General features: G+C 41.4%; 1 protein-coding gene across 1 annotated transcript in view; it reads left to right on the top strand.

Moving 5' to 3' along the window:
• The window catches only part of LOC116987136, a 73,200-nt gene extending 58,224 nt beyond the window's left edge, over window positions 1-14,976 (top strand). Inside the window, exons 13-17 of the mRNA XM_033043016.1 lie at window positions 266-331; window positions 7,922-8,023; window positions 9,469-9,793; window positions 11,160-11,393; window positions 13,892-14,976. Of these exons, the coding sequence (XP_032898907.1) occupies window positions 266-331; window positions 7,922-8,023; window positions 9,469-9,793; window positions 11,160-11,393; window positions 13,892-13,959 (795 nt within the window). The 3' untranslated portion in view covers window positions 13,960-14,976. The remainder of the gene's footprint in view (window positions 1-265; window positions 332-7,921; window positions 8,024-9,468; window positions 9,794-11,159; window positions 11,394-13,891) is intronic.
• Window positions 14,977-16,036: the final 1,060 nt, after the last annotated feature.

Below are 16,036 nucleotides of genomic sequence, written 5' to 3'. Positions count from 1 at the left end.
ATTCCAAGGCTATGCCTTCTGGTCCCATTAATGAAAACATCCTTTCCATGTCCACTCTATCTATGCCTTTCATCATTCAGTAGGTTTCAATGGGATCTACAGTCTACCTTCTAACCTCCTGTGAGTACAGGCACAGAGCCTCAAATTAGCGATTTTGTAGGTGAATTTATTCTAGTCAAAGAAAGAGATTTCTGATGCAATTTGTGAATTTGGTTTATGTAATTTCCTTTGCAGCCTTTCCTTAATTTTTTTTTGTAAATTTCAGTATGAAACAGATAGAATGGAAGCTACCGCATTTGCCCGTTTAAATGAGGAGCTCTTTAAATATTTGGTGAGTACGATTGTTTTCTGTTTGTAATCTGTTAATGTGTGCTAAATACTGCCTTCAAAACAACAAAATAGTTTTAACTGTTGAAAGAAAGGACTAGTTGTTAAAATTGTGACTACATCCAAAATATTCCCTGGAGGAATTTCTCTGCAACAGACATGGATATGCGAAACTGAGATCTGGTATTAAATTGATCTGTACGTGTCATTGATTTTGCTGTTTTTTAATATAATGATATAATAACTAGATTAAGTATTTGGGTTGAACGGTGAACCTTAATAGGAAGTTTGAAGATTTAGCCAAGGTGATTTGTTTGGGTTAGTAGAAGTCTCAAGGTTGAAAGATACTAAGGAGACTTTGAATCCTGTCTTTGGCTTCTTGTATTCTTCCAACAAATCCCAACATAAAATTAAGGAAAAGCATCTCGTTTTCGGACTGGGCACATTTCTGGATAATCAACCTTGTTGTTTATATCTAAACGGGCCAGTTCTGACTTTTACCATTAACTCAATTTTTTCACTCCAGCATTCCCCTTTATCACTGTTTTTCTGGTTTAGGTTTATTATTGGCACGTGCACCGAGGGAGAGTGAAAAGCTTTGTTTTGCATGCCATCCAATCAGATCAGATACAAGATACATAAAGACAATCAAATCAAACTCAAGTACAATAGTTAGAGCAAAAAGGAAGATAAAGTGCAGAATACAGTTCTCTGTATTGTAGAGCACCAGCTTCAGTGAAAAAGTCCTGTCTACAATGTAGTAGAGGTGAATTGGATAGTACCCTTGCTTATGGGACTTCAGAAGGCTAATAATGCGGGGAAGAAGCTGTTCCTGAGTCTGGTAGTGTGCTCTCAAGCTTCTGCAGGACAGAAGCAGGGAGAAGGAGGAATGACAAGGTGCGACAAGTCTTTTATTGTGTTGGCTGTTTTTTCGAGGCAGTGGTGATGTGTAGATGCAGTCAATGGTGGGGAGTCTGGTCTATGTGATGGGCTGGGCTACACCCACGACTCGCACTCTTGGGCAAAGCTGTTCCCAAACCAACCTTGTGATGCAAAAACAACCGTATACTTTCTATGGTGTGTCTGTAGCAGTTTACAGACATTCTGAATTTCCACAGTCTCCTAAGGAAGTAGAGGCATTGGTGTGCCTTCTTGGTTGTCGTTTCAATGTGGTTGGCCCATGACAGATCATTGCTGATATTAACGCAAGGAACTCTAGTCCCTTATCCATTTCCACTTCAGCACCATTGATGCTGATTGGGGCATGTAGTCCATGATGCTTCCTGAAGTCATTAACTAGCACCTTCATCTTGCTGACATTGTGGGACAGATTATTGGTGGGCGGCGCGACTCTCGTCAGCAGCGGCCTCTGCAGTCCGTCTGCGTTTTTATTATTTTATGTCTATGTTTTTATGTAGTTTTTGTTATTTTTGTTGGGGTATGTATGTGCGTGGGTGGGGGTGGGGTGGGAGGGAGGGGGTAACTTTTAAATCTCTCCCTGCACGGGAGACCCGACCTTTTCTTTGTCGGGTCTCCGTTGTCGTTGGGGCTGCAACGAGGAGCGGCCTCCAACAGGAAGACCGGGGGCTCTGGTGCCGACTACTCACCTCACCGTCGCGGAGCTGGCCAAGTCCAGAGCGGGTGGAGCGGTGGTGGAGCGCTGCTGCGGCCCGACCTCCGGCGTTTCGGAGGCTGCAACTGCGGGTCTGGCGGACGGCGGCACTGGGAGCCCGCGGGTCCCTGGAGGGAGACCGCTTTTCAGGGCTCCCGCAACGGCGACTTCTCCCGCCCGAGTTGCGGGGTTGAAGAGCTCCTGGAGTGGGGCATTACATCATCGCCCCGCGTGGCTTGGAATGGCCGCAGGACTCTAACACCAAGAACCCGGTGTGCGACCTTGCATCACCCGGCGTGGCTTTAATGGCCGCGGGACAATTCGCCATCGCTCGCCGGGGGCTTTGACTTTGACTCTGACATCGGGGGGGGGGGGAGTGCAGTGGAGAGATAAGTTTTTTTGGCCTTCCATCACAGTGATGTGATGGATGTTTATGTAAATTATGTTGTGTCTTGGGTCTATTTGTTTGTAATGTATGGCTGCAGAAACGTCATTTCGTTTGGACCTCAAGGGGTCCAAATGACAAATAAATTGTATCGTATCGTATCGTATTGTCCTGGCACTATGCTACTAAGTTCCTTTCCTGTATTCCGTCTCATCATTGTTCGTGATCCAACCCACCACTGTTATCCCCTCCACCCTCCATTCAGCAACTTCCCATGCAAGTGCAGGAGATGCAGCATGGGTCTCTTAACTCCATTCCTACTGTATGAATCATCACCGTCCAGAACAAACCAACCTGTTTGATTGGCACTCTAGCAATTACATTAATTTCCTCCTCCATAACTAGTGCACTGTGACTTGAGTGTATATCATCTACTCGCATTTTCTTGACCAAGTAACTGACAGCTACCAGCATGAAGGATAAGATTAACAAGTACCTGGGAACACCATCATCTGCAGCAGTGTCAGGAGTGGGTCCAGACAATTGGAAAATTCCAAATATTACTCCACTGTTTAAGAAGGGAGCGAAGTAGAAGAATTGAAACTATAGGCCAGTTATCCTGACTTCAGTGGTTGTTAAGATTTTAGTCCATTATAAAGGATGAGGTTTCTAAGTAATTAAAATCACATAATAAAAAAGGCCGAAGTCAGCATGGTTTTGTGAAAGGCAGATCTTGCCTGACGAACCTGTTGGAATTATTTGAGGAAGTAAATAGCAGGATAGACAAAGCAGAGTCGGTGGATGTTGTTTACCTGGATTTTCACAAGGCCTTTGATACTGTGCTGCACATGAGGCTGCTGAAGGAGGTGAGAGCTCATGGCATCTGAGGGAAGATTCCTGCATGTATAGCAGGTTGGCTGAATGGCGGAAGGCAAAGAATGTTAATCAAGAGGGCTTTCCCTGGTTGGCTGCTATTGACTTGCGGTGTTCTGCAGGGGTCGGTGCTGGGCCGCTATTCTTCATGATATATATTAATGATTTAGATGAGGGGTGAAGGCTTTATGGCCAGGTTTGCAGCTGACACTAAAATGCTTCCCCCCCCCCCCCCTCCATTCCAGTTTCAGTCAAAAATCACTGAGCCAAGCATTTGCGCATCAAAACTTTATTTTGACAAAACACAATTACAGTTCCACTACTATACCTAACCACCGCGGGTTCGATCCTCGTTTCTGCCTGATCAAGCCTTCTTTTGCCTTGCTCAAGCACACTCCAGAAGGTCACGCAGTCTTAAGCGTTCTCCCAGAAGATCGACACAGGACCTCATGGGAGCGGTCTTTTATAGGTCCCCAAACCTAGAGGGGCCGAACCACATAGGGGTGGTCTCTATACAGTCCAATAACACATATCGATTAACACAGTATATGATAGACATTTCCCTAACCCAACAATACAGTGACAAATACAATGTATTCAAACGATGCTTCTCAAAGGAAACGAACATCACAACATGTGCTTTGGTATGCAAGAAAACCAGGCAAGGCTTAATACTTAATCCAATCAACATCCAGCAAAGTAAAGCTTTGCAACATTATATACAATGTGAATGTCTGGTTTGCATTCATCCAATCCATTCCATGCAATTTGCACCTAATTGTCAGGATCTGCAGATGTTTCCATTCTCTTCGTGCAGCTCTTATCTAGGCTCTAGACAAAAATGGCAGCAGAGGGGACAAATAAGTGGCAGAGGGAATACAGCATAACAAGGGGTGGAGTCATGTATTTTGTGTAGTAGGAATAAAGGCGTAGACGATTTTGTAAATGGATTGAGAATTCAGAAACCGGAGGTACAAAGGGACTTGGGAGTGGTGCAGGATTCCCAAAAAGTTAATTTGCAAGTCAAATTGGTAGTAAGGCAAAATAAGGCAAAAAGCATTTGTTTCGAAAGGACTAGATTATTAAAAAAAACAAGTATATAATGCTGAGGCTTTATAGGGTACTGGTCAAACCCTATTTGGAGTATTGTGAGCAGTTTTGGGCCTCTAATCTGAGGAAGATGTGCTGGTGTTAGAGAGGGTCCAACGGAGGTTTATGAGAATGAGCCCAGGAATGATTGGGTTAACCGATGATGAGCGTTTGATGGCACTGGGCCTGTATTCGCTGGAGTTAGAAGGATGAGAGAGACATTGAAATTTACCAAATAGTGAAAGGCCCAGATATAACGGATGTGGAGAGGATGATCCCAGCAGTGGGAATGTAGGACCAGAGGCCATAGTCTCAAAATAAAAGGACATACCTTTTGATAGCTGAGGAAGAATTTCTTTCATCAGAGGGTGATGAATCTATGGAATTCATTGCCACAGACAGCTGTGGAGACCAAGTCAATGGATATGTTTGAGGCGGAGATTGACACATTCTTGATTAGTAAGGGTGGGTTATGGGGAAAAGGGAGAATGGGGTTGAAAGGGAAAGATGGATTAGCCATGATTGAATTTCAGTTTTTATTTCAGTATCCACACTATTTTGTTTGCATTGTAAAGCATTGGATATGTTCGAGCAGATCTTGAGGTTTTTTAAATGTTGTGCCTATAAAGGGGCGGCAAGATGGCGCAGTGGTAGAGTTGCTGCCTTACAGCGCTTGAAAGCCGGGTTCGATCCCAACAATGGGTGCTATCTGTACGGAGTTTGTACCTTCTCCCCATGACCGTGTGGGTTTTTTCTGAGATATTCGGTTTCCTCCCACACTCCAAAGACGTACAGGTTTGTAGATTAATTGGCTTGGTAAAATTGTAAATTGTTCCTGGGTGTAGGATAGTGTTAGTGTGTGAGGATCGCTGGTTGGTGTGGACTCAGTAGACCGAAAGGCCTGTTTCTGCGCTCTATTTCTAAACTAAACTAAAACTAAAATCTGAGTTCCCTAAATTAAAAATAAATAAATAAAAACCTTAAAGAAGAGCTTTAAAAGAGCAACCACAGTTCTGGAAATAAAAACCACGAAAGGGGATAATGCAAGCTAGAGAGATCATGTTACAAGCAAATTTGTCACTGGAGGGACGACGGATTGTAAAATTATTACTGATAAGATATGTTTTTGCTGGATGGCTTAAAATGAACAGCTACACCATTAAAGAATTGACAAAAGTTTTCAAAGTATAAAGGCCAAAGGGGATGTACAGTGCCCTCTATAATGTTTAGGACAAAGACCCTTAATTCATTCATTTGCCTCTGAACTTCACAATTTGAGATTGGTAATAGAAAAATCACATGTGGTTAAAGTGCATTGTCAGATTTTAATAAACGCCAGTTTTATACATTTTGGTTTTACCATGTAGAAATTACAGCTGTGTTTATACATAGTCCCCCATTTCAGGGCACCGTAATGTTTGGGACACATGGCTTCACGGGTGTTTGTAATTGCTCAGGTGTGTTTAATTGCCTCCTTAATGCAGGTGTAAAAGAGCTCTCAGCATAGCATAATGAATTATGAAGTGTACAGACACATCCTATCTGCTCAAGTTCAAACAAATGCCTCAAAACTCACTGGCCGGCAGTTCATTCTACAGCAAGACAATGATCCCAAACATACTGCTAAAGCAACAAAGGAGTTTTTCAAAGCTAAAAAATGGTTAATTCTTGAGTGGCCAAGTCAATCACCCGATCTGAACCCAATTGAGCATGCCTTTTATATGCTGAAGAGAAAACTGAAGGGGACTAGCCCCCAAAACAAGCAGAAGCTAAAGATGACTGCAATACAGGCCCGGCAGAACATCACCCGAGGAGACACCCAGCAACTGGTGATGTCTATGAATCGCAGACTTAAAGCAGTCATTGCATGCAAAGGATATGCAACAAAATACTAAACATGACTACTTTCATTCACATGACATTGCTGTGTCCCAAACATTATGGTGCCCTGAAATGGGGGGACTTTCTATAAATATTGCTACATGTTGAAAACCTAATGTATAAAAATGGCCTTTATTAAAATCTGGTAAAGTGCACTTTACCCACATATGATTGTTTTCTATTACAAATCTCAAATTGTGGAGTACAGAGGCAAATAAATAAATGATGGGTCTTTGTCCCAAACATTATGGAGGGCACTGTAGTTGTCATACTTAAAATGAAGGAATTGATCCAAACAGATTTTAAGAAATTACAATGGAGATGGTGAGGGAGTAGGATTGGTAAAGAATCTTATATGAGAATGGAATATCAGCAAAGGAGGTGGAGCAAGTGAATCTATTGAATTTTGAGGAGGAGTTTGATAGGTTAATTCAGGGTCGGCCTATCCAGAATAATTCTCCAGTCTATCAACTCATTCAGAGTTATGAAAGGTACTCCATGGATATACAATAATCATGTGGACTAGTAATGGCCATTAAAGCACACCAACTCCTCTACTTCATTAGAAAGCTTTGAAAGTTTGGTATGTACTCAACAACTCTCACGAACTTCTACAGATGTGCCATAGAAAGCATTTCATCAGGATTTATCACAGCATGGTTAAGGAACAGCTTTATCCAAAAACACATGAGATTGAAGAGAATTGTGGATGCAGCCCAGGCCATCACGCAAACCAATCTCCCTTCCATTGACTCCATCTACACTTCACGCTGCCTGGGCAAGGCCACCAGCAAAATCAAGGACAAGTCTCACGCCGGCCACTTCCTCATCTCCCCTCTCCCATCAGGCAAGAGGTACAGAAGTGTGAAATCTCACACCTCTAGATTCAGGGACAGGTTCTTCCCAGCTATTATCAGGCAACTGAACATCCTATCCCCCACTCGAGAGCAGTCTTGAGCTACCATCTACCACATTGGAGACCCTTGGACTATCTTTACTGGACTTTATCTTGCATTAGGCGTTATTCCCTTTATCCTGTATCAGTACACTGTAGGCGACTTGATTGTAATCATGTATAGCCTTTCCTCTGACTGGATAGCACACAACAAAAATGTTTATCACAGTACCTCGATATGTGTGACAATAAACTATACTAGAGATAAAGGTTTGTCACAATCAAATTTGTTTATCCATTATCCAATATACTTTACTCCAGAATTTACTCAATGAGTAAAGTAGTTTGAATAACATTCAATTTACATATTGCATCAGTAATGCGCATCAGCCTTTGTGGTATTTTGCTGCAATACAACTACTTGGTTACAGTTTTGGTTAATTAGTTTGAAATAGATTATTAATAGATTAGAAAATAAGCACTGGAATGGACCATTCAACCTTTGAGGTCTGCTCTGTTGTCCACTACAATCGTGGTTGATCATCTAAATACCATATTCCCATTCTCCCCCATTCATGATTAAGATTGTTGGAGATATTCAAGAGGACTTTAATTTGTCAGCAAATTCTTTACTATATATCCAACTATATATCCGATTGCCTGGAGATGTGAGCTTTCCATTTGAGAACGCGATTTGACATTGTCCAGCATCCAGAAAATATAATTCTCAATAACAATCTATTGTGTAATTTATTTTTAGCTTGATTTATTTACTAATTTTCAAATATATACTTTTTGAAAAACCTATCTTGTAGGTTATAATTAATATTAAAAAAAACCCCATGTTTTTATATTTCAGCAGGATTTTGAGATTTTCAATGATAGCGATGCAAGTTTTGTTTTGAAGATTATACAGAGTCTCATGGACAGATTAATGGAATATCGCCAAAAGACAAGCACTGTAAGTATTGGATATCATTTTAATTGGATACATTTCTATCTTTTTTTACATGCAGGGGAATCTTCACTCTAATTTGTATAACACTTTCACTGCAAAAACTCACTGAGGAAAGGAGTACCAGTGAAATGGCAGGCTTTAAAGGACTGTAATATGCTATTGATGATGTATTTTGATTGTGATGAAATTCCTCATAGATTTATACAGCATGGAAACAGGCCCTTCTGCCCAACTCGTCCATAACAACCAAGGTGCCTCATTTAACAAAGTCTCATTTGCCCCATATTCCTTTTAACCTTTCCTTTCCATATACTTGAACAAATGACTTTTAAATGTTTGTTATGTACCGGCAAATTAATTTTAAATGTTGTTGGGCCTACAAAGTCATTATTTTTTTAAATTATAGAATGGCAACATAGATGGCAATTTGTTTTATGGAGATAAAGGGTTGAATGTCTGGTTTTGGACGGTTCACATGCAAGTTAAAGTACAGGACCAGGTTGAAGTCATCAACTTAATGTGGTCATCAAGTTCTCTCAGAATCATTACATTGGGCAAATCTATTAGTTCCTAGTAGAGCAATCCCTTCATTTGCATTCCCAATGGCCCTGTAATTTTTTCTCTCAAGTTCCAATCCAAATGAGAAGAAACATTTTATAAATAAGAAAAAGTAAAACAATATTTTCATCTCTGGTGAGGAATTTTATAATTCTTTATTTTAGTTGCCGTTTACATCTACAGTCTATTCAGCTGAAGGGATCGATATATATCGCTTTTAATAGATCAAATGGATTGCTATTTTGTAGCAAAAATGTACAAATTCTTATCTGCTACATAAAACTACTTTTAAGATGATTTCCCTAGGTTCTAATTACTGTTAGAGTTTAGGTATAATATTGTCATGTGTGCCAAAGAACAGTGAAAAGCTTCATTTTGCATGCTATCCAAGCAGATCATATATACCATACATAAATAGAATCAGTCAAACTCAAGTACAATAATTAGAGCAAATTCTAATCCGAGTACAATATTTAGTTCTCAGCATTATAGAGCATCAGTTCCACATAGAAAATGTAATGTTCACAATAGAGGCGAATTGTACATTGCACATGGAAGGACTGTTCAGAAGCCTGATAACTGTAGAAGAAACTGTTCTTTAATCTGGTGGTGAGCAATTTCAAGCTTTCCAATTGAAGATGCAGGAACTTTGAGAACTTGGGGTGTGCCATGGACCAAATCTGGAAAGTGCGCCACTTTAAGTCAGTATGGGCAAGATAGGTTGAACGACTGCCTTCAGTGCCTCACATGCACTCACTCGTTGCACGAAATGGTAAATGCTTCTTTTTTTTGGCAGATGGATATTATTCAGAGGATTTAAGTCACTTAATTTTATAATTTAAAATATTACTTTACAGAATTCATATTTTTGTTTTTTTTCTTCTTGTCAGAATGAAGAGAAAAGGCCTCCATTGCATGAAGAAATAAGAAGACCCACTGGTATACCAGATAGAGGAATAAGACGACCCTCTGGAATAATGGATGGAGACAGAAGACCACCCTCTGGAATAATGGATGGAGAAAGAAGATCACCCTCTGGTATAATGGATGAAGGATTAAGACGACCATTTGGTATAATGGATGACGGAATAAGAAAACCCTATGGTGCAATAGATTATCGTTCTGGATATGAATCACGTTCAGTTGCAAAAGAATCACGTCAGAGATTTCCAAGATATACTGGTAATTCCGCTGGTTATGGACCTAAATATAAAGGTAAATGGAATAAAAACTGGAATTCCTAGATAGCTGCTACAAATCTTTCTACAACAGAATGCAAATGCAAGTATATTCAAGGCAGAGATCAGTTGTTGAGTGAATTGTAATGGAATCCAGGCATATGGAATTAATAGAGGAAAACGATGTTCAGGTAGGGTTTTCACCATGATCGTGAATGGTGGACTAGATACAAGGATCCAAAAGCCTTGTTTTGGCATCTAATTCAGACATTAAGACAATATTTGGTAAATCAGCTATATAATTGGGCAAAGAATTGTTAGCTGAAAATCACTACTGATCTGTTTAAAATATTTTGCAATAATCAAAATGTTTGGGAATAAAATTACAATAAATACAAAGTGATTGGTCCATGCCAAAGGTTTTGGTGTTCATAATCACCCGGTCTTGGTATTTTGGCAGGTACACAAAAAAGCTGGAGAAACTCAGCGGGTGCAGCAGCATCTATGGAGCAAAGGAAAAAGGCAACGTTTCGGGCCGAAACCCTTCTTCAGACTGATCGGGGGTGGGGGGGCGGGGAGAAGAAAGGAAAAAGGAGGAGGAGCTCGAAGGCTGGGGGATGGGAGGAGACAGCAGGAGGGCTGAGGAAGGGGAGGAGACAGGAAGGACTAACAAAATTGGGAGAATTCAATGTTCATGCCCCCAGGACGCAGACTCCCCAAGAGGAATATGAGGTGCTGTTCCTCCAATTTCCGGTGTTGCTCGCTCTGGCAATGGAGGAGACCCAGGACAGAGAGGTCGGATACAGAGTGGGAGGGGGAGTTGAAGTGTTGAGCCACCGGGAGGTCAGGTCAGGTCGGCGAAATTTTCCAGCATCTGCAGTTCTTTCTTAAACACTTGGTATTTTGGCAATTCCTTTCAAGTCTCGAATGAAGGACTAATGTCATTTTTGACCACCAACTACAAAAATGTAACAGAAAAAAACAGAACAGAACTTGAGAATAATCCCAAGCAAAACAGTAATGAATTATAATTAAAAATGCTCTAATTATATAGTGTAAAGAGATGGTTAAGGAGTTGACCTCATTTATCCTATTTGCTTCCTTAAAGGATTATAGGCCTGAAAGGGAGATGGTAAATGAAAACAAAATTCAAAACGTGTTTAACACTGTTGCACAAAAGGTGATTAAAATAACGAAAATAATGGTAGGGGAATAACTAAAAAGGGAGTAGGATGTTATGAATGGAAGAGTGACTGTACAAGAGTTTCATTGGCTAAACACCAATTATTCAAGTCATGCTTATGTGCTGTTGAAAATGTATTTATTATCTTGTGAATGGCACAGGCTGCACTAGCAATATATTAATGTAACCCATCAAATTGCCTTTGTACTTTTTTTTGCAGGTGGTGTTACCTGGAAGAAAGCAGTTGGATTGCAGTTTAAAGCAAATAGAAAAAATAAAATTTTCCCGCCAAATCGTAAAAATATTAGACCCGCACCGTGCGATACAGGAGTGACAAAGTCAAAAGGCAGTCCTAATCTGACCCCACACCTGCATAAGGATATTCGTGGAATGGATATTAATCAGGCCACAAAAACACTGACTAAACTATCAAAAATCAATCCATCATTAAAAGGTGTTTTTTTTGTACATAAAAATAGAATGGCATTTAACCACGTCTTTAGTCTAAAATACAGTGAACCCTTGTTATAAAGGACCGTTGGGGGGGGGAGGGGGGATGATGTCCGTTATTACCGATTGTCCACTACCACCAAGTAAACTATTTATTATATATAGTTGAAACCAAGAACTGCAGATGGTGGTTAATACATAAAAGGGCACAAAATGCTGGAGTAACTCAATGGGTCAGGCAGCATCACTGGATAACAAAGATAGGTGAAATTGGGACCCAATTCTTCAGATTGAATCAGTCTGCTGAATTACTCCAGCACTTTGTATCGTTTCACCTTGAAACGAGGCGCCGATGCTGCTGGTTTGCACCAGTGAGCCCTTCTTCACCAACTGCTGCCCAATCTGGTTGCCATGGCTGTTGTTGCGGCTCATGTTGTAGCTCCTGACTGGTAGCGCTTCTTCAGGTCGCTGCCACTGACACGACACACTCGGCCTCCCTCCCCTTTCACCTGCTGCCACTTCCAAGGTGGATTATGTCGGCAACTGGGGGAGAAGGGGGAAGAGCTGGTGGGGGTGGGGGGCAGGTAAGAGGCTGATGGGACGGAGCGATGGAAGAAGGAGGCAGTGAGGGTTGAGTGGGATGTGGGCAACGCGACAAGCTGACAGGAAGAATCAGCATCTGGTGAGAGCAGAGCCCCACGTTGACCGGGCATGTCCTGTCGATGGCAACGGTCCAAAGAAAGCGCTGTTCCCAGGGGCTACAACGTGAGCCACAACAACGGCCACGTCAACTGCAGTGGGTGAAGGGCTCGCCTGTGCACCTAGCGAGTCAGGAATGGAGTCGGAAGCCAGGGTTCTAAGCAGCTGGGGAGACGGTGCTAGCCTTGGGTGGTTGTCTGCTATAACTAAAATCCATTATAAAAGAGTGTTAAAACAAAGGTTTAATGTGGTATCATTGCTGCTAGATAATAACTGCAATAGGATTTTAACTTTTCTGTTCTGATGTTTAATACTGGGTTAAGGATGTATGAAAATAATTTGAATCAAACTTACACTCGGATATCAAAGTTGCAGGGCTGCCTTTTATTCATTACCATCACACCATTATGTATTTAGTAGATTATATGTCTACCACGGTTCTTTATCAAGCCATTGACACGATTTGTCATGAAATTGTCCAGATTTTGAGGATTTTTTCATCTCTTTACCACAGCTGAATTATGGCCTTGACGAGCTTCTGTTTCATCGTACGGTCCTTGACTTTCCTTTCCGTCTCTCCCCGGCGTCAATCTTCTTTCGTTTAGAGATTCAGCATGGAAACAGGGCGTTTGGCCCACTGTGTCCACGCTGGCCATTGATCGCCCATTCGCACTTTCTCATCTACTCCCTACACACTAGGGGCAATCTACGGAGGCCAGTTAATCTACAATCCTGCATGTCTATAGGATGTGGGAGGAAACCAGAGCACGTGGAGGAAACATGCACTGTCACAGGAGGAACATTCAAACACAGACAGCATCTGAGGTCAGGAGGGAACCCAGATCTCTGGTGCTGTGATGCAGCGGCTCTACCAGCTGCACCACTGTACCACTCTATGCAATCCATTAATATATTGCGGCGATCTCATCACTCCATCAACTGGGTGCATTGGACCAACACCATGGTAACTTAAACAACCGCAGAACATCGTCTTTTCAGGATGCTTGACAAATTGGTTAATGTGGATTTTCTCACCGACTGATCTCCAAACATGTTGGCTACGTTGGCCCTGAACCAGAAAATGACTTTCATCATGAATAACATTCTCCAGGCATCATATATCCAATCTTTACATTTTAAGGCCACTGGTTTTGTTTCTTCTTCATCGCTGCACCTAGAAATACTTTTTTCACGGGTCTTCTGGCTATATGATTGGCTTCAATTAGCGCACAGTGCTTTAGCTTGTTGAGACTCCCACTGCCTTCAAATCTTTCTTCAGGGCATCACTTGGCTTTCTCGGATCCTTCTTATTTTCCCAAATCTGCAAGGCCTCATTTCTTGGAGTCGTCTTCCTTTTGCGGCTGCACCTGCCCATCGTGAGCAGGAAAATCCAGTTGTGGATTCTTGCTTGACAATGCTGGTGACAAGCTTGCCTCACCCCTACCAACTTTGCGATCTCCTGCTGTGATGCAAGTCTTTGTTCCCTTCGTGAGAATCTGTACGTCTTTGAAGTGTGGGAGGAAACCGAAGATCTCGGAGAATGTACAAACTCCGTACAGGCAGTACCCGTAGTCAGGATCGAACTCTGGTCTGGTGCTGTAAGGCAGCAACTCTACTGCTGCGCTACCCATACTCCTCTTTGCCGTCATGCTGTCCACTGGCACCTATAATTTTTGCATTTGGTTTACCAGAACAAGGACCGTCTTTGCATTTTTATTATGGGTGAATTTGATTTAAATGCTTTCCATTTATTTTTGAGAAATTCACACATTTAACTTCTATTTTGCTTGGTTTTGTTTTTAGGTTTGAAGGTCTCCTCCTTGGTTGATGTGCTGGTGGAGGCTGGTATGCTGACACATGCTCAGGATTGAGGACCTTCGATGATTACCCAAAGTTGGTGTATTCTAGAGAATATTAACAACTGTAATAACGGTCGAGTTCTGCTAGTTGCAAGCCATTACTTTTTCTTCAGGCTGCTCTTCTGTTGTAGTTAACCACTGAAATTCTCATTTGCTGTACATTACTAAAGTAAGAAAAGATTGTTAGAAAAAAAACCTTGATTGCTTTCATATTTTTGGGTGAAGATTTATTAAAATTGATTAAATATCAGGTTTTATTGCAAATCTTAATATTTTTTCAGCCAATCACATTATTTGATATGTATGCAAATACTGTACCACAAAGCTTTGAATAACTGTGTATGTTGTATCTTAGTTTATTGTTCATTTGGTCAAAGGAACATCTATTTGATTAGAAGTGGTTAATGGTCTAATATTTAGAGTAGATAAATTTCACGTTTAGAACGTTTTACTCTTCTGTAAACCAAACCTTCAAGGTCAGAACTCTGGTAAAAATTACTGTGGTATTGCCACTATTCTAAATTTTGCATTATTGAAATTTGTGCAGTAATAATTCTATGGTTATGGAGAGTTATCCAAATTTGTAGACATTTGTTGCAATAAGATGGTAGACAAAAGTGCTGGAGAAACTCAGCGGGTGCAGCAGCATCTGTGGGGCGAAGGAAATAAATAACGTTTCGGGTCAAAACCCTTCTTCAGTTGCAATAAGATCCTATTTTAAGTCTACAGTAATTGATCAGCTAATGTAAACGCATCCTAATGTTACACCAGACCTAATTAGATCAAAAGCTGATTGGAATTCATGTAATGTTGCATTGTTCGGTACACTTTGAAAAGTGCTATTTTAAAGAAAATCTCGTTTAAGTATTTAGCCTTTTATTATAATGCCTCAATATTACAGTTGTGATTAAATGGCTTTTGAAATGTTTTTATTGATTTGCTACTTATGTTGATTTTGAATAGGTAACCACTGCTTCTGATTTTGTGCAATCTTATCTATATACTATTAAAACTCTGTGTGTGTATGTATGTGTGTATGTCATATTTTCACGCTGGCCGAAGCCAAAGATCGGCTCTTCCCCGCTGCTTTTTGCCGTCCTCGCTGGCGGCTCGCAGGCTTGCATTGTCCGAAAATCCCGCGTGTCAACGGCCTGTCGGCCCGCAGGCGCATTGAGGGCGTACGCAGCGTCTCGACGTCGTACGCAGCCTCTTGACAGCGTACGCCTAGCGCGTGGCGTTGCCCGATGATGTCAGGCCGCCCCCTACCCTTGCAACCGTGCTTTGCGGGAACAGACCCAACGGGTCTGCACTTGGTCTAGTAGCTATTAAAACTCGTTCGTTGGTTTGTTTGTAACGGGTTCTATTTCGCGAAAATTCATTTAAGCTGTTTGTGAATTTACTCCTCCACCCTTTGCCATAGGAGAAATATTTACATATTCCTGTAGAGTTTTTCCTACTCCACATTTAGTTTTGAAAATTAGAGCATTTGGTTATTAATTTCCCTGCTTTTTTAGTAAAAAACAACAAAAAAAACAACTAAAATCAAACTGTTGCATGTCACAAGGCCATCTCACAGATGTCCAATCACAATGGATCTCATTTACCTATGATATTACGTCACAATGGGACAGGGCTGGGAGATTGGAACCTTCACGTGAGCCCACTAAAATCAAGCAGCTGCATGACTCAGAGCCATCTCACAGATGTCTAATCACAATGGATCTCATTGGGACAGTTGCGGGTGATTGGAACCTTCACGTGATCCCACGAATGCAATCAACCTGGCGTGCACAATCAAATAGAGCAAGTTGTCCAACCACTCTCCCTATCTACCCCCTCCCTCTCTAATGCGGCTTTTACACGGGGCGACTTGACGCAAGAGTTAACCAGAGTTCAACATCGTGGGAACCTCGTGCGATAACAGTACGGCATTCGTGGACCACCGTAGCGCTAACGGCAGGTCATCGTGTAACTTGGTCACTCGGGAGAAAATTCAAGAAAATTTGAATTTCTCCAAGAGTGACTTGTACACTTGTGGTTGAGTATTGCAACATTATATGAACGTAGTGGCCAGTGCGATATCCGTAAT

This window comes from Amblyraja radiata, chromosome 2 (genome assembly GCF_010909765.2).
Source record: "Amblyraja radiata isolate CabotCenter1 chromosome 2, sAmbRad1.1.pri, whole genome shotgun sequence".
NCBI lineage: Eukaryota > Metazoa > Chordata > Chondrichthyes > Rajiformes > Rajidae > Amblyraja > Amblyraja radiata.
Note: the sequence above shows the minus strand (reverse complement) of the source record. Positions and strands in the feature narration are given on the sequence as shown.